The 24,547-nt window shown below is 43.0% G+C and overlaps 1 protein-coding gene across 3 annotated transcripts in view; it reads left to right on the forward strand.

Moving 5' to 3' along the window:
• The window catches only part of WWP1 (WW domain containing E3 ubiquitin protein ligase 1), a 94,882-nt gene that overhangs the window by 46,651 nt on the left and 23,684 nt on the right, over nucleotides 1-24,547 (forward strand). For 2 of the 3 annotated variants that reach the window (XM_090040270.1, XM_090040269.1), the window contains 6 exons: nucleotides 267-404; nucleotides 494-560; nucleotides 4,094-4,266; nucleotides 9,299-9,641; nucleotides 20,940-21,035; nucleotides 22,041-22,215. In XM_090040270.1, coding sequence (XP_089896396.1) covers nucleotides 267-404; nucleotides 494-560; nucleotides 4,094-4,266; nucleotides 9,299-9,641; nucleotides 20,940-21,035; nucleotides 22,041-22,215 — 992 coding nt within the window. The remainder of the gene's footprint in view (nucleotides 1-266; nucleotides 405-493; nucleotides 561-4,093; nucleotides 4,267-9,298; nucleotides 9,642-20,939; nucleotides 21,036-22,040; nucleotides 22,216-24,547) is intronic. The other variant, XM_090040271.1, reaches the window with a different exon arrangement.

Genomic DNA, 24,547 nt, shown 5'->3' on the forward strand with positions numbered 1-24,547 from the left:
TTCAAAATACACTTTTTAAAAATTAGTAGAGCTTAAAGATGTACACAATGAAGAATTGATGTGTGTCCATTGTAGTGATTATTAGAAATTAATCTATATTGTTCTAGATAAAAGAAGAGGTTATGAGGTTGATTTGTATTGAAGTGCCTAGAACTTATGCAAGTGTGTGTATATGTATATATATTTTAGTTGTATGACATTATATATTTAGTATTTTTTGTGTTAAACACCCTGCGTGCTGACTTTACTCTTTTCCTCCCCTTTAGTGGAAAGAGTAAAAGTACTATTGAAACTGTCTTTGGAAAACAAGAGTGGCCTGGTGCAAACAGGTGAACTAACAGTTGTGCTTGATGGTTTGGCAGTTGAAGAAGAATCTCTTACAAACTGCAGTTCAGCAGCAACCAGTAAGTTCAGTTAGTAAAATAAAAGCTACATGTTCTTACTAAACTTTTTAAAAGGAAAAAAATCTACTTACATTATTCTTAATGTTCAGTAGAAGTCCAACAAAATGGTGATGCTGTTCATGAAACCAGAGAAACTTCAGGAAGAACTACATCCAGGTTAGAATTAATTTTTATTTTTATATTACAAATTTAGTAGTATATTGTCAACTATTTCATTTAAAATGCACAATAATACTTTAGTTTTGCACTGAAGATTGAGGTTTTATCATTAAATCTTATTTTAGACTAGGGGTAGGCAATATTTTTTGGCTGGAGTGCCAAAAAACACCACAATGCCTACCTCGGAAGGTGCTAGAGTGCTGGCATGGCAGAAAAACAAAATGAGGGTAAGAGGTACATGGCAGGATGCTCTGCTTGTGCCCCTTGCCCCCCAGCCTGGGCTCTGTACCTACCAGCAGCTTCCCCAGCTCTGAGTAGCTGCTGGAGCCTGGGCTGCTCCCAGCTGGGCTTGCAGCATCCCAGTTGCCTGCTGCGAGCAGCCCGGGCTCCCGGCTGGCAACAGGCCCCTGGAGCCGGGAGGCTCCAAACAGCTGCGCCGGGCTCCGGCATCAGCTCTGTACTGGCTCGTGCACCCATGCGTCGGAGCGGGTCGTGAGGGGGGGGGTCTGGGGCAGCGCAGCCCCAGTTTCTCCCCCACTCCTGGCATGGAGGTGATGGCAGGCTTCCGGAGCTCAGCACAGCTGTTTGTAGCCAGCCCGGGCTCTGGGCAGCTGCAGCAAGCAGTGGCCAGGCTGCAAACAACTGTGCCGGGCTGTACAGCTCCGGCATCAGCTCCGCGCGGCAGAGACTGCATGCGCACGTCAGGGTGGGCTGCACTGTTCTGCTGTCCGTCCCAAGGTACCTGTGCAGTTGCCACCAGCACAGAGCTGATGCCAGAACTGTAGAGCCTGGCGCAGCTGTTTGCAGTCTGCCTGCTGCTTGCTGCAGCCGCTCAGAGCCCAGGCTGGCTACAAACAGCTGCGCTGAGCTCCAGAAGCCTGCCATCACCTCCATGCTGGAAGCAGGGGAGAGACCAGGGCTGCAATGCCTTGGCCCCTCCCTCACCATCTGCTCCGACATGCGGGTGCACGAACCGGTGCGAAGCTGATGCCAGAGCCCAGCACAGCTGTTTGAAGCAAGCCCTGCTGGGAGCAGCCCGGACTCTGTCGCTGGCAGCAGCTACCCAGAGCTGGGGCTGGCCGTGGCGTGCCAAGCAAAATGGCTTTGCGTGCCATTCTCGGCACACATGCCAGGGGTCGCTGACCCCTGTTTTAGACTATGGTCCCATTGACTGTGTGGAGATTGTTTGAGCAGAATTTGCAGATTTTGGCTTACTAGAATGTAGTTAAAGAAAAAGTAAAGTTGTTATACCAATAGGCATCTAGTGATGTAAATATGTAAATGAATAACTTGATTCATGTGGGTAGTTGAATTTGGATGGATTTCTTGTGAGTTATACTACTGTTCTTATACCAATAGGGCTTGAGCTTTGAACTCCAGATAGGTGGTCTGACCCAGGGAGATGGTTCAGCCAGAGAGTTAAATTAACTAAGTCCACTCAGCCTTGAAATCTCTAACACGTTGTGGTGGACTTTAGACAAACAGCTGTGAATTTGGGAGTACTTAGCCCATTCCGCTTCCTTCCGCCTTCTGAGCTATGTTCAGTATCATCCATTTCCTTTGATCTGCTGGTAGAAGAGAGGAAAGGAGAAAAGGACCCTGTATGTCTCCTTTCCTTCTGTGTTCTCTCCAGATATGTTCCAGTTTGTATTAAAGTCAGTTAACATGGGGTCATTGCCACAGGAGGTTGTAGAGGCTGATAGTATAGCCAGGTTCAAAAAGAGACTAGACATATTCATGGATGATAGCTCTATTAATAGCTAGGAAACAGAACAGGTGGAGATGTTTTCTCTGGCATCTCTAAACCAATGATAGCAAATGCCAGGGAGGGTAATGGATAAGGGATAAGTTACTCTAAATATACCTGGTTCTGTCCTCTCCCTCTAAAGCATCCACTCTTGCCACAGTCAGTGACAGGATACTGGGCTAGATGGATCACTGATCTGACTCAGTATGGCACTCCTTATGTTCTTATGATCAGGGCCTCAAAACAAAGAATTTGCACAAGCTGGAGAGTAGCAAGGAAGGGGTTTGAGACCTGTTCATAGAAAGCAACAGGCTCAAATCTTCTATGTAGCAGATCAAAGGGCTCCCAGGAAACTATAAACAGGCCAAACTTGGCTGTCAGTGGTGGGAAGTTTCAGTACTTGGACCAGTGCTTTTCAGCATGTTCATCAACAATTTGGATTTGGGTATTAAAAGCAAGCTTGCTAAGTTTGCTGATGACACCAAACTATGGGGGAATGTGGTCACTCTCGAAGACAGGATGACAATATAGGGCAACCTGGACAGGCTCACAAGGTGTGCAGACCTCAACCAGATGTCGTTTAATACAGAGAAATGTAAAATGGTCCATCTGGGGAAAAATAATCTGCAACACATTTACAGGTTCAGCAGTGCTACATTTACTAGCACCACATCTGAACAAGACCTGGGTGTTGTGATAGCAAAATGAACATGAGCCACCAATACCATGCCATAGCTGGCAGAGCTAATCAAACACTGGCATGCATCTGCCGAGGCATCTTGAGCAAGGTTAAGCATGTCATCCTCCCCCTGTACTCTGCCTTAATGAGACCACAGCTGGAGTTCTGCATCCAGTTCTGGGCTCTCCACTTCAGGAAGGATTTTGGAGAAGCTTGAGTCCAAGGGAGGGCCACATGCATGATTAGAGGCCTGGAGACCAGGTTGTATGAGGAGAGGTTGAAAGACTTGGGACTGTTCAGCCTGGAGAAGAGAAGACTCAGAGGGGACTTGGTGGCAGCCTAAAAGTATATCAAGGGCATACATCGGGGCCTAGAGGAGCATCTGTTTACCAAGGCTCCCTTGGGGTGGACAAGATATAATGGGCACAAGCTGATTGAGGATCACTCCAGGCAAAACTTCTTTACAAATCGAGTGCCGAGGGTTTGGAACAGGCTCCCCTCAGCGGTGATATAGTCATACACCCTGGCGATCTTCAAAAAGCTTCTTGACATCTGTCTTGCTGGGGTCGCTTGATCCCAGCAGTTTTTCCTGCCCAAGTGCAGAGGGGCTGAACCCCATGATCTGTAAGGTTCCTTCCAGTCCCTAACAACTATGAAACAATGAGTTCAGTGCTCCACCCAGCTTTACTGCTACTGGCCTGTTCAGCAACTACTGTATTTTTGGCATGTTTGGCTCTGTAACTCCTAGCTGTCCTCCCCAAAGCAGGAGCTAAGGTGATTTTGGTGGACTATGACAGGCAAACCAGCCTGCATCATTTAGTTGTAATGTCACTTTGGGAAAACTGTAAGTGGATATGGATTTCATAATTTATATTATGATAAACATCAGGATTCAAATCACAAAAAATAAGTAATTAGTTTAGTTTTGCCTATATGAACTCTTGTCTAAATCTAATAACAGAATAATGTTAAAACCCTTTGCTCTAAAATTATTTGTATGTGTTTATTGAGTCCTTTAAGATACTTCTGTGCAGGGATTTTGCTCTAGTTATAGAGATAGGCTTAATGTATGATATGAGTTAATCTGTATACTTTTTTATTAAGATCTACCTGTGATGTTATTAATGAGACAGACAATCAAACATCTTCAAACTCTGTAGTAGAGAATGCATTCTGTATGCATACTGTTAATGGAGACAGCACATCATCTCCTTCTCATGTCTCCAGACCCAAAACTACACCAAAACCACTTACAACCCAGCCTACCAACAACACTGGTAAGAATGGAAATGTTATCAAACATTGTTTGAGTGGACTTTTCTATCTTGTTAAAATTAAGTGAACTATCGGGAACTGCTGTCTGCCTTTTTCTGCACATTTCAAGTTCTGTAATGTAAATCTTCACTCCCTTGCGTTATGAGGAGCACATCTGTTTGAAGCTCATCAGTTTACTTGTTTTCTTTATCTAACATATACTTAATAAGAAAAGATAAAGCCTCTGTTTCTGAAACAGATCACTGAAGTGTAACAGTGATTGTCTAGAGCAGTGGTCTCCAAACTTTTTTGATCGCGCACCCCTATCAGTAAAAAATTTTTGAGCATGCACCCCCAATATATGTATATTTATATTCACACACCCCATCAGTAAAACATTTTTGAGCATGCACCCCCAATATATGTATATTTATATAAATATATACATATAAGTAGAAGTTCTGATATTTTCTTCCTGCACCCCAATGGATTGTCTTTTGCCCCCCCCCCCCCCACTTTGGAGACCTCTGGTCTAGAGGGTAGACTGACTTCCTTTACTGGCTCATTTCATAAAGGTTTTTCTTGTGGGATTGAAAAGCAATAAGTAGATTTCCTGAATGCAAAGAAATGGAAGAGCTCTTTCAGCTCTATGTTAGAAAGTACTTCTTGCAGGGGAAATAGTAATGATAAAAGAAGCATGTGTTTGAGATATTAATTTCTTGTCAGCCATAGGGGTTTTTGCCATTATATAGATCTGTTGGGGTCAGTTAACTTCTTTTTCTTCCCATGTGTAAGATCCATTTTCCTTTCTTCCCCCTCCCCTCCAAAAAATGGAAGCCTAAAATTAAGACACATCTATAAATTGAAGTTGTGTAATAAAAAAATTGAAATCATTATAATAAGATATCATAAATGTTAAATCAGATTTATGTTAATTTTTTGTAGAAAAAGTTTTATCCTGTTCTGGGATACATCTTTTACTCTGGACAGTACTATAGGCTGAAATGTGTTGCAGAACATTTTAGCCTGTTTTCATTTCAAGCAATCAGCCATTTAAAAATGATAAAGCCCCTTTAAAAACTTAACTTCTATCTAGAAATCTTGTACTGTTGATTATTATAAGGTTTAAATATAGCTGAAAAACATTGAAGAAAAATATATTTTCTGAGAACAGAAAAACCTTCATTTTTTTTCAAAAGAACTAGAGGAGTAGGAGGAGATGAATAGATAGATCTCTGGAACAGATCAGAAAGTCAGTTTAAAAGATTTTTATCTTTTTAAGTTGTACATAATTTTGTTTGCTTCTTGGCACTATTATAACTAAAAGAAGTCACAGTAAGTCATTTCTTGGATAGGAAGCCTCCAAAGAAGACTTAGTTGTTGCAGGAAATGGTGATGCAGGATGGTATTGACCCAGTGCAGAAGGAGAAAATATTATGCTGATGGAGGCTGTGTTTTAGTCCAAAACATTGAATGCACCCCTGCAACACCTTAGTAAGTGTGAGTAGTGCTGCTCGTGGCCCAGCTCTAAAAGGGAGATTCTCACATACACAGTCTCCTTTGCAGACCCCTATTGCTCCAGAAAGTAAATATTCTGTGCCCTGTACCCTATACAGCATAGAGGCCCCTTTGTGCCAATGTAGGTATGCTGTTAGGGCAGTGATTTTGTACTGAGAGAAGTGTGCTGCAAAAAAGTGTGTGTGGTATTTTAAGCTGGGCCAATGTGTGTGTGCAGAGCAGGACACAGCAGGGTGTAGTGTGACTGTGTTCCCAGGGTGCAGGCAGGGCACGGCTTTGGCAGTTTACAGATGTCTGGTCCCAGCGCAGTTCATCAGTGGTTGGAAGCAGGGGGCCAGAAGAAGCAGTGGTAGCACTGAAGCTAGACATCTGCAAACTTCTGCTGCCGAGCCCTGCTTGCAATCTGGGGACGTGGCTGTACTGCATACCTAGGCATTGAGCGCTTCACTCTACTGCAGTCTGTACTCATGTCTCTCCATCTGCTGGGCAGGGTAGGTGTGGGTCCCTTTCTCTTCTCCCCTCCATTTCCCCGTCCAGCTAATCATGGGCAGTTAGGAGCCCTTCTACCCAGCCCCTGCCTCTGCCACACTGAGCTCTGGGGAGACTGCCAAAGATCGTCCCTGAACCTCCCTCACTGTGCCAGCTGGGACTACTGCATGGCTTTCCTGGGCAGCATAAAGTTTGTTTACCAGCCCTTTCTTTGTTCACATAGCAGAATGACTCCATGCACCCTGGTGGAGAGGCTGCTGCCCCAGTTCAGCCTGAAACTACCTCCCCAAGGATGGCTTTCCCCGCACCTTCCCTGCTGTCACTTCTCCCAGCCTCCTGTTCCTTGGCTGCCATGCGGGCACAGCTTTGGGGAGGTGCGCCAAGATCGAACATCTGCAAACTGCACTTGCGCTGCTGCTACTGCTTTTCCCACTCCTTTTTCTGCATGTAAGAGTAAAGTGTGCCACCAATTTGAATCCGGAAAAAAAAGTGTTCTCTAGGTATCAGAAGTTTGGGAAACACTGCGTTAGAAGTACAGGCAGCCCCTGCTTAGTGCTCTTAATTGGTTCTGGAAAAACCGAGCACTAAGCAAAACTGCATTAAGCGAAACTTACTTTCCCATAGGGTTTAATATAAATAAATAAAATTGGTTCTTGTGCTCCTGCCGTCCCTGGCAAGGCACTGCATGGGTTCCGCCAGGGAAGGCATCGGCTCCTCTCAGCTTCATTGTTCCGTAGCTGCGACGGTCCTTACCAGCCTGCCCTCACTGGCCACCAGCGCACCTGTATGCAGCCCCAACCACCCTGCCTGCGGGGCCTGAGTCAGGGACCTGCCTGCCCAAGGATTAACAGCAAGAAGGCAGGGATTAATGGTGAGCAGCGGGGCTCTGGCTGGTGAGTGCGTAACCAGAGCGGGTCATGGGCTGCAGCCTAGTGACCAGGGGGCTCTGTAGGCTTGGCTTCACTGTGGCTGGGGCGGGGGACACTGCACCACATGTCCTTGAGCACTGGCTCGCACCAACCCAGGCCCTGCATTCCTGCCAGCCCTGGCCTTGGGCTCCACGCTCCTGCTGCCCAGCCAGCTCTGGTTTTGGGCGCCAGCATAGGCCCCATGCTCACGCCCCTTGCCGCCACTGCTGCTCTTCCCTGCCCACCGGCTGCTCCAGCACCATGGGCCAGAGTGAACCCCAGGCTCCTGCCACCCCACCCCGAGCCCCACCAGCCATGCTTACACTGCCTGGCCTCTGCCTGCCCCATCTCACCACCACTTCTCCCCGCCTGCTCTAGCACCATGTGCTGGGGCGGACCCTGGGCTCCTGCCACCCCACACTGGGCCCCACCGACTGCCACTCACCGCTTCACTCTGCTGCTACCATCTCCAGTGTCGCCACTGTTTCTCCCTACCTCCCGTGCTGAGCATTATAATGAAACTGCTGAGCGCTAAGTGAAACCAGGTAGGTATTTTTAACGAGCGCTATTAGCAAAACTGCAGTAAGCAAACCGCGTTAAATGGGGGTTGCCTGTATTGAAAAGGTTGTAGCCCCTTCTTTATCTTCTTGAACGAGAGTAAGTTGTGGCTGTGCAAAACGTGCTATTTCCTGTGTGCTAAAAGAGGTGATAGCAAGGTGTTCCTAAAACAACCCATACCATTCATGCTTATGTTTTATATGTAGACCAGCAATGACTCCTTTTACAGATTAACTCATGGATCATATCTTTTTCTCCTTATGAAATGCTTATGCATCAAATATAATACTTGTTAAATAATTCTGCTCTTTTCCATTTTTCTGGCCTATATTTTTACTGTTATTGGGGGTTGGGCTAGGGAGTAAATTTTGGCTAATGCATTAAAAACAAATAGATGTACAGAACTAAGGTAAATTCTGACAAAAGGAGATATTCCGTTAAGATTTTGTCCAGTGGTTTCTTGTTTGATATAAGGGTAGTTTTGAAAACAACTTTTCAACTTACATGCTTTACAAAGTCTGCTTGTGCCTGGCAGCTTGCTTTTGCTGAACTAAATTATTTTCTTTTATCTTGTATCATTGCTTTTCTTTAAGTGCAAAAAAACCCCAAACGTGTAAGTTAAAAATTAAGAAATTATGGAATTCATTCTACTGCAGTAGTAAGAGTTCACCTTTTATGTATATTCCACAGGACTAATCAGTTTGCATAAGTACATGATTCTTAACATTTTTAGTAGGTTATGCTTCTTAATTGGGATGATGTGTTAATGTAGTTTTTACATAAAGGCATATAGGCATATGCTTTATAGTTCTAACAGCATTTCAAAGTACATTTATTAAACTAAGGTGTTAGTTAACTATTATATATTTTAAAGGGCTTGTTGTTGCTCTATACTTGATCCAGAATGTTTGCTATTTTCTGCAACTTTTAAATAGATGTTTTAAATTATTTGTTTAATTATCTCTTTTATAAATATGTATAAGCACATACATTTGCCACAAAGCCTATATAATGAGGCCTGAAAGGGGTTAAAGTGGAGATAAAGGCTGCTAAGAACGGCAGCTTTTTATTTTCATCCGTTATTTTTTTATTTGAAATTAACTTGCCATATCATGCTGATCTCTTTTGAAATCAATGCCATTTGGAATTTTAAAGAACAAATGCTGTTGTACTTTACTTTGGAGACTGGAAACAAGGTGCCATCTTCTGCTTGTTTGCAGACTACATCCTAATATTGCATTAAACAAAAACCCATGAAACGTAAATATAACCTTTTCAGACCTCACTAATAAAGAAAGCACAATTCGTATGTGTAATTTAAGTTATCTGATAATCAAAATGGATTTGTTACTAGCTAATGGCCTATAATTTATGTAGTTAAAGTACAGTTTTAACTATAGAAGCTGCCTCATGTCATTTTACATGAGTCTTCCTCAGTGTGAAATATAGCTGCTTAGGCAAGAGGGTGTAACTTTCAGAACTATTTATGTCTGGAATTCAGTTTATTTCCTATGTTTCTTATTTAAAAGATGCTTCAGACTGCTGTCTTACATATAAAATGTTCTTTCTTTCTCATTCCCAGTTAATGGTGAGTCCTTGTCTGTACCAGAAGCTGATGATTCTTCTGCCTCTGAGGCTTTTACAGGTTCTGTAGAAGCCTCCACATCAACAGATTGCACTAACACTACTCCAGAAACTTTATCAACAACAGAAGCAACTAGTTACTCAGAAAACAACATGTCTACGACAATCTCCATTGTCTCTGTTGGACTTGAAACTGTAACTACCACAGACTCTGTATCCTCAACTGCCGGAAGCAGTACAGCTACAGAAGCAGCAAAACCAAGGGAGTCTTCTTCGGGTGCATCTGTCGAATCTGTAAGACAACAGCCTGGTAATGCCAGTACTGAACCTTTGCCACCAGGGTATGTGGGCTTGATTTTAATTAATAATATGATCTAATAGAATCAGACCTGAATATGATTATATATAGACATGGAGATGTTATTACAGACTTGGATTGCCAAATGGAATCCCATTGGCTGAGACATGGTTATTTGATCTAAAATAGTTTTGCACTATGCTGCCCTGAGTGGCCAGTAGCTTTTGGTACCAGACACTAAGAACTAGTTTCTTGTTTACTGTCACAGTAATATGTTCTAAGCAGCTTGGGGGCGCTTCTAGACAAAAGAAGTGTTCATTTGATGTGTTTACACTCATTTCATACCTAGAAGCAGTATAGTGATCCTTGTTCTTTTCTGGTTTTTTTGTTAGCCATATTTTAGGACTCAAATATTGAAGAGAAAGTGTAGAAAAAATATGCTGAAAATACTCCTGGCAGATATAGGGACAACAGAAGTGATGTACCCAACACATTTCTGGATAAAAGTATATGTAAAGGAGAGAAAATGTATATCTTCTGTGTTATGCAAAGTGGTTGAAGCTACTGTGTTAATGCTGAACTTCTGTTAACTGACAGAATTGAGATTTGCTTATCAAAACTGCAGGACATTTTTAAGAATATATTAGTATACTGGCTGAAATTTCTAATAGTTTTAGAAACCTGTGGTACCTTGAGTAGAAAAATTGATTTTGCTTGCAGTGACTACTTCTCGAAACAAAAAAATGTATACAAGTCATTTTTTTCTATCTGCAGAGAAATTGATACTCAATAAGAAAGTACTTTCTTTAGCAACCCATTGGATTCTTTTCTAAGGCAGTATCTAACCAATATGGCTGATTTTCATAAAAACACCTCTGAAATAAGGGGTGGTGGAGACGCATGCAATACACTTAAGTTTTAATTCATGCTTGATTTTTTTTTTTTTTTCTTCTTCTTTAGGGTTGCCTAAATAGGACTCTAGAATAGTGAAAATTGTTTTCTTTTAGGACCAAAGCTGTTAGTGCTCATAATTAGCTGACTCTTTATTTCTCTCTGGTTAAAAAGCAGCCCTGAGAATGAGAGCTCTTTATAGGTAAGAATCCATGTTTTCACTACTCAAGGAAGCTAATAAACACTTTCCTTTGGGGGAAAAAAATCTGTTTCTGGGCATATTACTTGTGAAGGACAATGGCAGTCAGTTTTTAGCTTTTTCTCCTACTCTTATCTGTAAGTAGTTCCCAACATATTTCCCTTGTTCTTCTGTATTCTTCCTTCTGAGATGAATAATCTTTGACTGAAAGGAGAATCCAGCCTAATAAAGTTTTTAAGCCTTAGAATTTCTTGTCTTTGGATCTGGTTTGCATGTGTGTGAGTAAGCAAACAGAGGGAACAGGTAATACCAGGGAGTTAGTGCCAGTTTAAATACAAGTTTCCTTGCATTTTCAAAATTGTAGTATAATTTTAAAGTTATTTACTTCACCTGCAAGGCTACAACAATTTATCAGTACTTCCAGCTGAAGTAGGGTTGACAGGTCAATACTTTGGGTAAAAGGCTATGTGCTAGATGCTGTAGGAAATGAAGCCGATGATTCAGAAATCCCACTTTCATGAGGCTGTGGTAAACCTTCAGAGCACTTAAGTGCTGCAGGTACGATATATCCTTTGGGTGAAATATAAGACTAAGATTTTGACAACAAATGTTCTTAAAGAATATGAACAGAATGCTTAGATATTGCAAGCAGATTCCTGGGCTCAAAACCATCTTTCTCTCCTATATAACAAATTTGGAAGGGGACCCCAAAAAACTGGGTGGGTTGGCAGTTTTTTCTCTTGTAATATCAATGGATGGCATGGAAAAGATGGAAAACTGTTATTATAGCATAATATTTAAAAGTGTAAAGGTTCTAACTTGGATGTTTACTTTCAGTTTGTTTATTTGAGTTAACTTTCTCTGCTTAATTGTTGTGTATGGTGCTAAACAATGGTTATCCCAAAAGTGATTGTTTTAAAGAATGAAGAAATCTCTGCATAGTTTCTGCATGAGTTTATAAAGGTTTTTAAAGACATTTTCTGGGATGAAAAGTATAAATAGATGCAAAGTATATTATAGGAATAAATAAAATGTGTAATAGACTTCTTTATCTTAGTTTAATGCAAATAATGTTATATTTCTGATGGAGATTTGATTTTAGGGAGATTGAGCAGGACACTGATCACTCTTACTATTCTAGCAGTCCAAATGATTCTCTTTTCTCTATGAAAGCATGAGGACTTCAGTGTATTTCTGATTCATTGACCTCAAAGCTTTGTGTTCAGTGGAATGGGGACCAACTGTAGTCACTGCTCCAAAATGATTTCCGTAATGGCTTTGTAGTGGTTTAAAGCCAGGTTACAACTGCCTGAAAGCTGAAAATCCCATTCGTAAACATCAAGACCAGACAGGGCCATTACATTATCTAGTGTCTGATTGTGGTATATTACAGGCAATTAAATTTCATTCAGTTACCTTTATATTGAACGTTTTATTTAGGTAACACATATATAGGTATGCAGTTCTGATTTGCAGTCGTGAAATTCACCACTTTCTGTTGCAATGATTAATTGCCCTTGCTATTTAAAAAAAAAAAAAAAATTCATGTTAATTTCTAGTTGGAATATTCTGGCTTTCAGCTTCCAGCCACTGCCTTTCTCCACTAGGCTAAAGAGCCTTTTGTAATCTTTTACAAATTACCCACTGTAATCTTTTTGTAAAGGTATGAAGACTGTAATCTTTTCAGTCTTTTTCTTATGCTGAACTGAGTAAGCCCTTTAAGCGTTCTGCTATAATGTACAGACTCCAGCTGTAGCAGCCTCTAGAGCAGTGAAAAGAGAAGCTCCAAGACTGGGAGGCCAGGGGCTGCAAGTTAAGCCCTCAGTGACTGCATGTGGCCCACAGGCTGCCAGGTGGACAGTCCTTTGTTAGATCATTTTGCTGCAGCATCACTCTGGGAGCTTTTATAGCTGCTTTCTGCTACAATCCCGCAATTATTTTTCAGAGTCTGAATCACTGCTTTTAGGACTCTATTTTTACATACACCCTGCATTCTTTGTTCCTAGATGTATGTAGGACTATACACTTTAGCTGTTTAAAAATACATTTTATGTTATTTTCATGTTCTCATCTCATCAATGCCTCAGTTGCATTTGTTTTGTTTTTTTTTCCTGAGACTATAGCTCATATATTAAGGCTTTCCACTCTGTTCTGAGATCTTGACACTTTAAAGAACTGGGTATTTACAAAAATTGAATTGTGCTTAGTTTTTTTATATATAGATATATATTATTTGATTTGGACTGTGCCATACCTTAAGGCAGGCATGGGCAAAATACAGCCTACAGGCCACATCTGGCCCACCAGGCACTTTCATCCAGCCTGCAGAGTCCACTAATGAATTGTACCCCACCCAGACATCCCACCCATGAGGATGGAAGTGAGGTGCCCATGTATACACATGCCCCCAACATAAACTATTGCACTTCGCTCCCACCCTCATGGGCAGAAGGGTATAGCCAATATACAGCTTCCAGGTGGGGCTGCTGCAGCCACCCCATGGGGACTTGCTTGGCCTCCCTGACATCCTGCTTCCTCTGAGCAGCAGGTAGAGAAGCGGTGGGGGTGTGGGCAGAGCTGCAGTCCAGTGGGGCAGTGGTAGCGCAGAGCTTTGGTGGGCAGCATGTGGGTGTGAGGGAGGGCATGTGAATGTGGGAACCCTAGCCCCATACTCCCTCCATGACACGCAGCAGGTGGGGGTGCTTGTGCCCAGGCTGGTGCCTGGCAGTGGATGGTTCCAGCCAGTGCGCATATTGTGGCAAGGAGCATAGTCCCCACTGGGCCATCTCCATGCCATGCACTCCCTGCCATGCATGCACAGCCCCTGCACTCACGTGGCATGGGAGGGAAGCTCCATGTGCTGGAGCCAGCTGCCTTCCCCATCCCTTGCTACACTGGTTCCACAGCAGGGGGTGGGGAAGGTAGCCGGCTCCAGCACATGGAGCTTCCCTCTTATGTGGCGCAAATGTATGGGTTTCACATGTGTAGCGGGGAGCCCTGGCAATAGAGACAGCCTGGTGGGGCCATGCTCCTTGCCACAATGTGCAGTGCTAGTTGGAGTCATGTGCCACTGGGCCCCAGCACTCTTGCCTGCTGCTGCGCCATGGGGGGAGTGTGGGGGTGATCCTCATACCCCCTTCACCCTCCCTAACACCACACACACACACACACACACACACACACACACACACACACACACCCCCTGCCCCTGCAGTCCCCCACATATACACCATCTCCCCACATCCCCCTGCAGTCCCCCACATATACACCATCTCCCCACATCCCCCCACCCTACCACACACACGCACATTATACAAGTCTAAGAATTTATTTTTGAGTTATTATGCAATCACCCATACATATACTATGCAAACATAAATCATGATAAAAATATTTGTCATAATAAAATTAAAATATGTTATAGTAGGTGTTTGACTTTAGTGTATGATTTGGTTTTTTTCTGGTTTTAAGATGGCAACCCCTCCTCCCAAAGGAGTATTTGGGAGGGGGGCAGGGACTGTTGGTGGCAAAGGTCAGGGGTTAGGGGGTGGGACTTCTGGTCCCAAGATGGCGACCAGGGGGCTGGGCAGCTGCCAAGGGGCAGAGCTACCCATGTGGCCCTCAAACGCTCACCAAACCTCATTAAGCGGTCTTCCACCCAAAAGAATTGCGCACCTCTGGCTTAAGGCATCTTCCACAGTGTTGTTTCTCATATCTTGCAGGTATTTAATAGAGCTATAAAGGCACTTCTCAGAATTCAACCTGAAATTTTACAATTTTGATGACTTTTGCTACATTTTTCAGCTATAGACACTTTAAACAATGAAAGGGAATGGTTTTAAGAAGGAGCAAGCATAAATAAGACCAGATAGCACATAAATGCAATTTAGAGAGAGAACTGATTTTCCAAAAAATGATTTTTAAGGTGATTTTAGTGCATATAACATCCTTGGTGCACATTTGTAGGAGCATTGTGGGGGTGGGGGTGTTCACAGTGGGCATAACTAAGCAGTTTGGTGTCCAAGAGGAATTTTTCCAAGCTGGTGGTAGTATAATCCAATGATAGTACTGAATAATTAGGTACTGAACCTCTTGTCTAATTGGTGGCTTGGGCCATGTTGTGTTGACTTGTGAGTCCTTGCCTACCAGGACCCAAACTTAGTCAAGTTCTCTTGAAGCATAGTTACTGGCACCTTATTTTCTCACTGCTGGTATTGCAGTGATGCAAATAGTCAGGATTACTGAACTCTGAGAAACTCCATATGAGCCTAACATAGATATGTTAAAGGGCAATATCATGGCAAATAAAATAATTTACAAATTTGCAAAGAATAATTTGAGCTATGCAAACAAGGTTCTTTGAGTAGATGTGATATCTTTTATTAGACCAACTGAGTACCCATACACTTTTCCTCAAATTTTTATTATGTTAGGAAAAATAGTTGGCCATTGTTGAAGTGTTAATGAAAATATCCATAAATGTGCAGCAGCAGTCAGAAAATTAACAATATGTTAGGAAACATAAAGAATGGGATGGTTAATACTACTGTACGTATATTTATTTTTGATTTCCCTATCAAATTAAAGTTGTAGAGATAAGTTGGACACACGATGAAGATAAGATTAGAGGCATAGAAAAATTGTAAATAGGCAACATAGGTGGGCTCTCCTTCTATGGTTCTCCCATGCTTGTATCTTCCTTCCATATAATTCAAGCACGGGTGAGCTGCTAAGGAAATTGAAAAAACAACACAGGAAAATTATATAAAAGAATGTGGAATTTGTTAGCTTTGTATAGCATTAATGCCAAAAGTTCAGAAAGTTATAAAAGATACTAGAAATTTTAGCAGGATTCAAGTGCTGTTGTAGTCTTGATAGTCCAGAAAATGTATGAGAGCCAAAGGGTTTTTTTGTGTCATCTTTTACTGGACCAACTATATAGTTGGGAGAGATGCTGAACAGACTTACAGGCAAAAAGCACCCTTCTGATGGGACCTTTGTGCTCAAAATCTTGGCCAACATTTCTCTCAGCTATATAATTGGTCCAGCAAAGATACCATAGCAAACCCTTGCCACCAAAAGTTGCTTATGGACAGTGAGACTAGTTAAAGAGTAGAACTCTTGTATTTTTTTTTTTTTTTAAATCTTGTCTAACCCCTATTTGAAAAGGATCATAGGAAGGTCGGGCTGGAAGGAGCCTCAACAGGATCAAGGCAGGATCATCTCTAAACTGTCCCAGCAAAGTGTCTGTCCAAACCGCTCTTGAAAATTTCCAGAGAAATAGGAGTTTTCACAACTTATCTGGGTAGTCTGCCCCAATTTGTAAGCACCGTTATAGTCAGAAAGTTCCTCTTACTTTCCAACCTGAATTACCTTTGCAACTCTACCCAACTTAGTATCATTCACAGATTTGCTAAGCATGCACTCAGTCCCATTGTCCAGTTCATTAATGAAGATGTTGAACAGTATTGGACCGAGGGCAGACTCCTGGGAAATCTTGCTTGATTCTTCCTCCCAACTAGATATTGAGCCATTGATGGCCACTCACTGAGCACAAAGAACCAGCTAGTTATGTATCCATGTTACAGTGCTTTCATCTAATTTGTAATTCCTTAGTTCATTAATAAGAATGTTACAGAAGACAGTGTCAGAAATCTTATTAAAATCAAGGTATATCATATGCACTGTTCTTCCCCCCCCCCTTCACAAGTCAGTTAGCATACAGTAGGGAGTTGAAAGCAGAGCACCAGGCTGGACAAAGGAAGGGCATCAGAGTGGCACTCGAGGAGAGTGCTGGGCTAACTTGTGGCACACCTGCCAAAATATTTGTCCCTTCCTCTTCCTCACTTTTAGTAATCCCTAATTTGTTCTTTCATTATTCCAGGCTGTTTGACTCTTTTCTTTACTTTGCTGACAATTGTGTTTGACTCCGTCCTTTTCTTTGCTGACAGTTGTGTTCACCATTTGTCACTAGATTGCTTCCTGTAAGGGAGCTACGGTTGGGGGATTAGGAAGAAAAATGTTCTGTGGGCAAATTATTCCAATATGTGTCTATTAAGGGATTACTAGTGTGAAATGTTATGGCAATTGTTTTGTTTCTAATAGAAAGCTTGTGGGTTTTTCTCCCTTCTGAAAAGTGCAAGTACTTTCTTTAAAATTCCTATCATTACCTAAAATTGCACTGGCATATTTTTTTTCAGTCTGTCAGGATTCCAATTTCATCTACCAGGTTCCCTAGCTGTGCTTGGATGTCTGTCTCTTCTTGACACTGCTATTTTACACTAATTTGCTGTGTCCATGATTTATTTAACCTTTTGTGCAGCAGAGCAAATTTTATAGGGTAGTGTGTACCATATTAAAAAATACAAACCAAATCTCCTGAGTGGCAGACGAGATATTTAGAGGTGTACTCGGTCCCATATTGGATCAGCACCAACATGAGGAAAATTGAGAGCATCGGCAATCGGCTTTTTTGGTATGATGTGGCCGATAATGTGGCTAATAAATGCTGCATGCATGTGTGCGGCCTGCAGGCAGCCAGGTGCTCAGCCTGGTAGTGTAGAAAACAGCCAGATCTGGCTGGTAAGTCTGTTTTGGGGTGGAAGGGGCTGGGGGGGGCAGATCAAGGCCCCATGGTGAGGGAGGAAGTGGGGCTGGGGCAGGGCAGGCACTGCCCAGCCAGGGCACGTGACTGAGCCACGACTTATCTGGGGAGTGGCAGGGAGCAGCACCTGCTGTTGCACACACCCCAGGAGGGCGTGGGGGGGAGGGTGTCCCTGGACTTGCATGGGGCGACGGCGGGCTGCTACTGTGTGCTGGGGCTGTACTGGGGTCTTCCTGGCAGGGGGCTAGGCCAGGCTGTGCTCAGGGTGGGTTATGAGGCAGTGCTGGGAGGAGGGTTTGGGGGGGCTGCCATATCACCCACTCCCAGTGTCACAGCAGCCCGCCCTGATCGCAGCACCCTGCCAGAAAATGCCTGGCACAGCTCCGGCCCCAGCCCACAGCAGCAGCTCACCCTTGCCCCGTGCGCAGATCTGGAGTCACATGTCCCCCATGCCTTCCCGGGGTGCATGCAGTGGTGGGACCTGCCCCCCGAAGTCGCTCTGGATGAGCTCCATCCCATGCCCCACCCTTCCCCCCCTGGCCACAGCACCCTGTCCCCCCACCCCCTACCCTTCCCTCACAACAGACTTATTAGCTGGGCGCTGCTCTCCACGCTTCGGGGCTGCATATTGGAATTGGAATGGTATCGGCTGATTATAGCTTGTTAAAAATCAACCATTGGTACTGGCCCAAAAAATCTCTGTCAGTGCACCCCTAAAGATTCGGTAGTTTTGGTTTGGAGATGTTGTCGTCAGCAGTCTCTCGGAGTTGAGGATGATGTCTGGCAGGTTTGATGGTCCTCAGGTGACTGAGGAGCTCCATTCTGGATACACACATTCTTTGGCAATGGGGGCATGTTGCTGTGTGGGGGAGTGGGATTCACAGCCCTGAGTTGGTCTCCTTCTCCTTCCTCTGCCGCCACTGTTCCACCTCAGTATCAAGTCATTGGGCCTCAAAGCAGTGTGCACCTTGGTGGACCAGGTGGTGCCACACCAGACGGTCAGCAGTTTGTTCCTCCCAGCTGTTGGTGTCAATGCCTCCATGCTTGAGGGTGACCTTGAGTGTGTCTTTGTACCATTTCCTTTGGCCACCCTTTGAGCATTGGCCAACGGAGAGCTGGGAAAAGAGTATCTGGCTAGGGAGGCAATTCTCAGACATCCAGACGCAGTGGCCCATCCATCGGAGTTGATTTCTCAAAAGCAAGGCTTTGGTGCTGGTGGATGCAGCTTCATGGAGGATGTTTGCACTGGTTCAGTGGTCCTCCCATTTGACCCCCAGGATTTGATACAAGCACCGCTGGTGAAAGCTCTTGAGGGTCTTAATGTGGCATCGGTAGAGAGTCCAGGCTTCACTGCTGTAGAGGTGGGTAGTTAGCACAACACCTCATAAATCAGGACCTTGTCGACTTCCAAAGGTCTCTGTTTTTGAAGACACATTGTCACAACTTGAAGAAGGCGGCATTGGCTCAGTTGACCCTGTGCTGGACTTCATCAGTGGTAGCCTGTTGAGAGAGGTGGCTGCTGAGGTGCAGAAAGTGCTCCATGTATGCCAGAGCCTCCCTGTCAACATGGAAAGTACAAGGGATGTTCAGCTGGCCTAGGGAGGGTTGATGGAAAACCTTCATCTTGGCAGTGTTCAAGGACAGGCCAAGTCTCTATACAAAGCGATGAAGAGATCTAAGGTCGCTTGCACATCCTGTGAAGAGTGAGCCATCGTGCAGGAATTGTCCGCAAACTGAAGGTCACGGATGTCGTTAGTGGTGAATTGTGTTTTTGCCCGGAAGTGCCCAAGATCTGAAAAATTTCCTGTTCAGTCGATACTGGATACTGACACCGGATGGTAGATCATCTTGGATAAGGTGGATAATAATGGTCAGGTAGATGGTGAACAGGGTGGAGGTGATCACATGATCTTGTTTGACCCCAGTCTGTATGCAGAAGGCCTCAGTTTCAGATCTTCCACTCAGGACAGTGGCAGTCATATCATCATGCAGGAGCCACAGCATGGTGACAAACTTCAGTGGGCACAAGGCATTAGAGGATGACCCACCCCAACCGTTCCCTCACAACAGACTTACTAGCTGGATGCTGTTTTCCATGCTGCGGGGCTGCATATTGGAATTGGATTGATATTGGCTGATATGGCTTGTTAAAAATCAGCCATAAGTATTAGCTCAAAAGATCTCTATTGGTGCACCCCTAAAGATACTGTATACAGTAGTTTTGGTTTGGAGATGTATTGGTCTGCAAGAAAAGCAAACTTTTGTGTTCAATGGAAGGCTTCCTCTCATCTATTTTCTTGGGTTTTCTCTCCCAATTTTCAATAGAATTCTGCTACCTAAGGGTGTCATAATAGAATGAAACAGGAGTTTTTTGTTATAAACTTGGTGTCCTTTCTGTAGTTTTACTGTTAGAATACTAAAACTGACTTTAGAGAAAACATCCCAAGTGTTATCAGGGCAAGTAATCTTACTTTTTATGACAGCAAATAAAAAGGCACTAAATTATCTACAAGTATGTTTTTCTATAATATGTCCTTTGTTAGGATGTAGAGCCAAAAACTACTGAGCTTATATTATGTTAGTGCAGTTGTTCTCAACTTTTTTAGATTCAGGGTACCCTCCATAACTTTCCTGAATTTGATGGACCCCAGTTGAAAACCACTGTTGCATCGCCTCTACTTACCTTAGTGGTTCTCAACTGGGACGATGCTGCCAATGGCAGGTGAAACTGCTCTGCATGCTTCACATGAAGTCAGATTGGGAAGGGGTACAGGAGCAGCTCTGGTGTTGTAGTTATCTGATAAGCCTAAAGCAGGCAGGAGCGGCTGCACTAGCCACACTCCTCCAAAAACAGGTGCACAGGGCAGTTCCATTTAGCAGCAGTGGTGTGGCAGCCTGGAGAAACAGCTGCTGCCAGGTGGAAGAGACCTGTGTTCCTCTGTTTCTGGGAGGAGCATACAGAGCTGGAATGGGAAGGGTTGAGGCAGAAGCTTCTCTTTCTGCTTGTGTTAAGTTTATTTGATAACCCTAATGAGGGCAGGAGCTTGGGGCTGTTCCCACAGCCCTTCCCAATCCGATTTCATACAAGGCTTGTAGAGCAGTTTCACCTGACAGCAGCAGTGCCCACGCTGTGACACTCCTGAAAGGGTCTTGTGGCATCCCAGTTGAGAACCGCTGCCTTAGTCCACAGCAAGGGCTACATATTCACAAACCCAAAGAATGCTGCTGTTTTTATGGAACAGACAACAGGGTAAAACTTATTGTGAAAAAGATTTGTGGGTGTTTAACGTTGTTTCTTTAATATTAGACCTTTCGCACATAATTATCTAGCCTTACTTTTCAAAGATAGATTCAAAATAAGATATTTAAAATGCATTTCAAATGCTTGTGGAAAAACAGTATAGCCTTTTCTATGCATCAGAAATATCCATTTTGGTGTTCAGGCAGAAAGTTTCAAATAATTTGCCCATAGGTGAAATTAAGTGATTTAAAATAGGACTTCAGTGCTCCACAAGCCTTGTTTCAATGACTAGATTTCACTGTTAGAATTTTATAGAAAGGATAACAGTTCTTTTTCCTTGGTGAAAATTTAATCAGAAGGAAATGTTTTCCTGACTTACATTTTAAGTATTTCTTTTATTTTAAAGATGGGAACAGAGAAAAGATCCTCATGGTAGAACTTATTATGTTGATCACAACACACGAACTACAACTTGGGAAAGACCGCAGCCTTTACCTCCAGGGTAATGTAGAATTCCTATGCTTCTTTCAATATGTGTATTTTAAATTGGTACTAAAAATACTTTTATCATGTTGTTTGTGGTTACAGGATAAAGCTATATAAGTGTAAGGTGAGAAGGCTATATTACTGTGTTACCAGGGAAGTTGTGGGGGCAAGTGGCAGAGTTCAGGCTGCTTCACTCCCCTGCTGCTTGTCTTCCACCCCTCCCCCCCCACCATCTTCCTTCCTCCTGCTGCTTTCTCAGCTGCAGTGGTGGTAGGGGATGAATTTAAGGTGACACCCCCAATAATTGGATTCTGTACATGGAAAATTATAATACATTGGTATTATTGTTGAATTAGTAGTTTTTAAAACCAATACCACCCATTTTATAGAGTATAAAACTTCATCCTAAACCAGTTGATCAGATTAATCTTTTATGGGAATGTTGGTGTTTAAATTTATTGCCCATGCCAGTGGTTGTCAACTGGGAGTACACATACCCCTGGGGGTACTTGGAAAGGTGGTAAGGGGTACGGATGGGCGGGCAGGGACAGAGCACCACCACCCACCACCCTGTGCCACTGCCTCCCAGGAGCAGGGCTGGGGGAAGTAGGGGGGCAGCGGCTCCCCTCTGTGGGCCGCATAGGCACTGCCTGGCTAGCTGGACATGGCAGGGTGGGGGGAGAAGCTTGCATATGGTGGTGCTGCAACCCCCCTCCACTCCAGATCTGGCTGCCACCACCAGAAGGGGTGCACTCCTTTAAAACGGTTAACAACCTCTGGCTTACACCAGTAATTTTGACCAATTTACCTGCTGCTTTAATTTGCCTTTTATTTAATGCTACATTTAAAATGTTAATTTTATCACACTTTAAGGTGACACCAACGTGTGAAGTGCACATCAGAAATATAAATTTGTGCCTCATTTCTATGTTTGAACCAAAATATTAACTTAGAGTGCCACAAAATATTAGTTTTATATTTTAGTTGAAAAGGAATACTAACATTAGTATTATTTTGGTAGCTGGGAAAGAAGGGTTGATGATCGTGGAAGAGTTTACTATGTGGACCATAACACAAGAACAACAACGTGGCAGAGACCAACAATGGAATCAGTCAGGAACTTTGAACAGTGGCAGTCTCAGCGTAACCAACTGCAGGGAGCTATGCAACAATTTAACCAACGATACCTCTATTCGGTAATTTTTAGCAAACTGAAATATTAGGAAAACAGTCTTCTTTTTTAACTTGACTTTTCTCTAGCAGTTTAACTATGTTTAGTGAGATATTGGAGATCTTTAAAGATTATTCACATTCCTCATGATGACTATGAGTTCTAGTTTAGGACCTTCACTCTTCTTAAACGACTATCTCTATAGGATTCTGATTCCTGGGTGTCAGTTCTCTAGGTCAAAAAATGTTTGTTCCGTATACATTTAATAATTGGAGGTACCTAATAGCCGTAACAAGTACAAGTATAAGCCACTTCTTCACCTTTGGGGGGACTTCAGTGCAATGATCCAGTCTTTTTTTTTAATCATTATCTTACTTTGGAATTTTTTTCAGTAATGCTCAGCTTATATACATCAGTATTTTTGCTTTCTTTTTTTTTGGCTAGGCCTCAGTGACTTGGAACCATTCATCAACACTTCTATGCTTCTGTTTTTTTTTTACTTTAATACCTGTTTTGAAGTCTTCGTCTTTGTCCTGCTCTGAAGTTTTCTTGCACAATTTCTGTGTTTTGTCTCAGGTTATCATACATACCTGCAGCTTTACAGGAAGAAGAAAACTGCTCAGTTGCTTCAAGAAATGTTTTGAAGTAGGCATACCATTCACAGTATTATCTCCCTGACAATTCTGAGCAAGTGAGGCAGATCTGACTGATATTGTCCTACATATACAAATACTGTGGGGATTGCATTCAACACCTGTGGGAGTTTTCCATTAAAGGAAACTCCATTTGCTGGCAGATATGCAGTTTCATAGATGTAGGGTCGGAAAGGACCTGAGCAGATCATCAAGTCCGACCCCCTGCCATAGGCAGAAATGAATACTGGGCTCATATGACCCCCACTAATTTAAGCTCATATGACCCTAGCTAGGTAGTAATCAAGCCTTCAAGTGCATCAGAAGAGAAATTACTGAACTATACGGTTGAGCCAGTTTCAGCTGCTGACTATTAGGATTATATGTTGGTGCTTCCTATATTCACATAGCCTTTGTTTTGTTTTAAAACTCAGTAGACCGTATTTATTATCAGAGCATGTCCTATGAAGTTTTTTACAATGCAAAAGATTCTGCTACATACTTAAAGTTAGTAGGGTTCACTCCCAGTTTATATAATTAAATGCCATGAAGAACTGTAAGCACTAGACATAAAACGATGCATTACTGATGAATTTCTTGATTCCTGCTGACTCTGCATCATTTTGTTTTCCCACTCACTTTAGCCTGAAGACTTGAGGACAGATGAGTGACTCTTAAGTCACTGCTGCTTATTTGAAGCATTTTTAAACCATTTACCATTTTAAAAAAACATTTAACCTTTTTAAATTTTTTTATTCCTACTGTGTCAAAATGTGTTGGAAATTAGAATGCAGTGATTCTTGCTTTGCTCTGATGGATAAAGCATTGGCCCTGATGCTGGTCCTCAATACCTTGTGCCAAGAATTTAGTACGGATAAGTTTGATAACTTTTGGAGGCATTGTCTCTGTGCTGTAGATATCACAATCAGCTCATCATGATCAGCAGTGTTGTGTGCAGGGTGGAGGTTGAGAGAAAGGATAACTTACTTGTGTTTTGAGGAATTGGAGGAGCATAGTGATCCCAAATACTTCTTCATTGCAGATGAACAGGAAGATGTTACTTCTTAGTGCAAAGTTTTTACTTTCCCCCTAGTTTATTAAAGTAACTACCTAGCTTGCTATTTAAAATGGTATATTTTAAATTGGAGTTAGTTCAGGGATCTAAAAAGTTTACAGATGACAGATACCCTGAGCTGAGAATGCTTGTCCATCCACGTTCCTATGCTTTTGGGCTTCCTACATGGGATCAGTTTATAAAAATATAGCAGGACACATGGGCTGCTTGCAGATGATAAAAAAGAACCCAAAACAGTGCTTTAGTTTTAAACTCCATGTGTTCCTGTGCCACACCTAGCACATGCCCAGAAGAGCCAGCTTGTTAGTTGGACCCAGCTTGCCTGACATCTGTATAGATTACACGCTTTAGCAGGACTTTTGGCACTTTTATCTAATAGCTGATTGAATAAGCTAGTAGATTAGCAGGGCTTTTTTGGTGCTTTAAAAGTGAAGTGGAACCAGATTGAAGTAACATGCTGCTGCTTCTGGTAAAGTGGTTTTTTTTTAAATAACATTTGCAGACAGACATTGTCAAATTCTGGGCTTCAGGGGAGGAGGAGGGGATGGGTGAGGTAGAGAGTGAGTTGGCAGGCACAGAAACAGGCATGGACACAGAAGGGCAGGTGGCTGGGGAGATGATGGTGGAGGACAGACATGGGGGGACAAGTG

The sequence above is a fragment of the Crocodylus siamensis genome, chromosome 3, assembly GCF_052110815.1.
Source record: "Crocodylus siamensis isolate JL-2025a chromosome 3, ASM5211081v1, whole genome shotgun sequence".
Taxonomy (NCBI): Eukaryota; Metazoa; Chordata; order Crocodylia; family Crocodylidae; genus Crocodylus; species Crocodylus siamensis.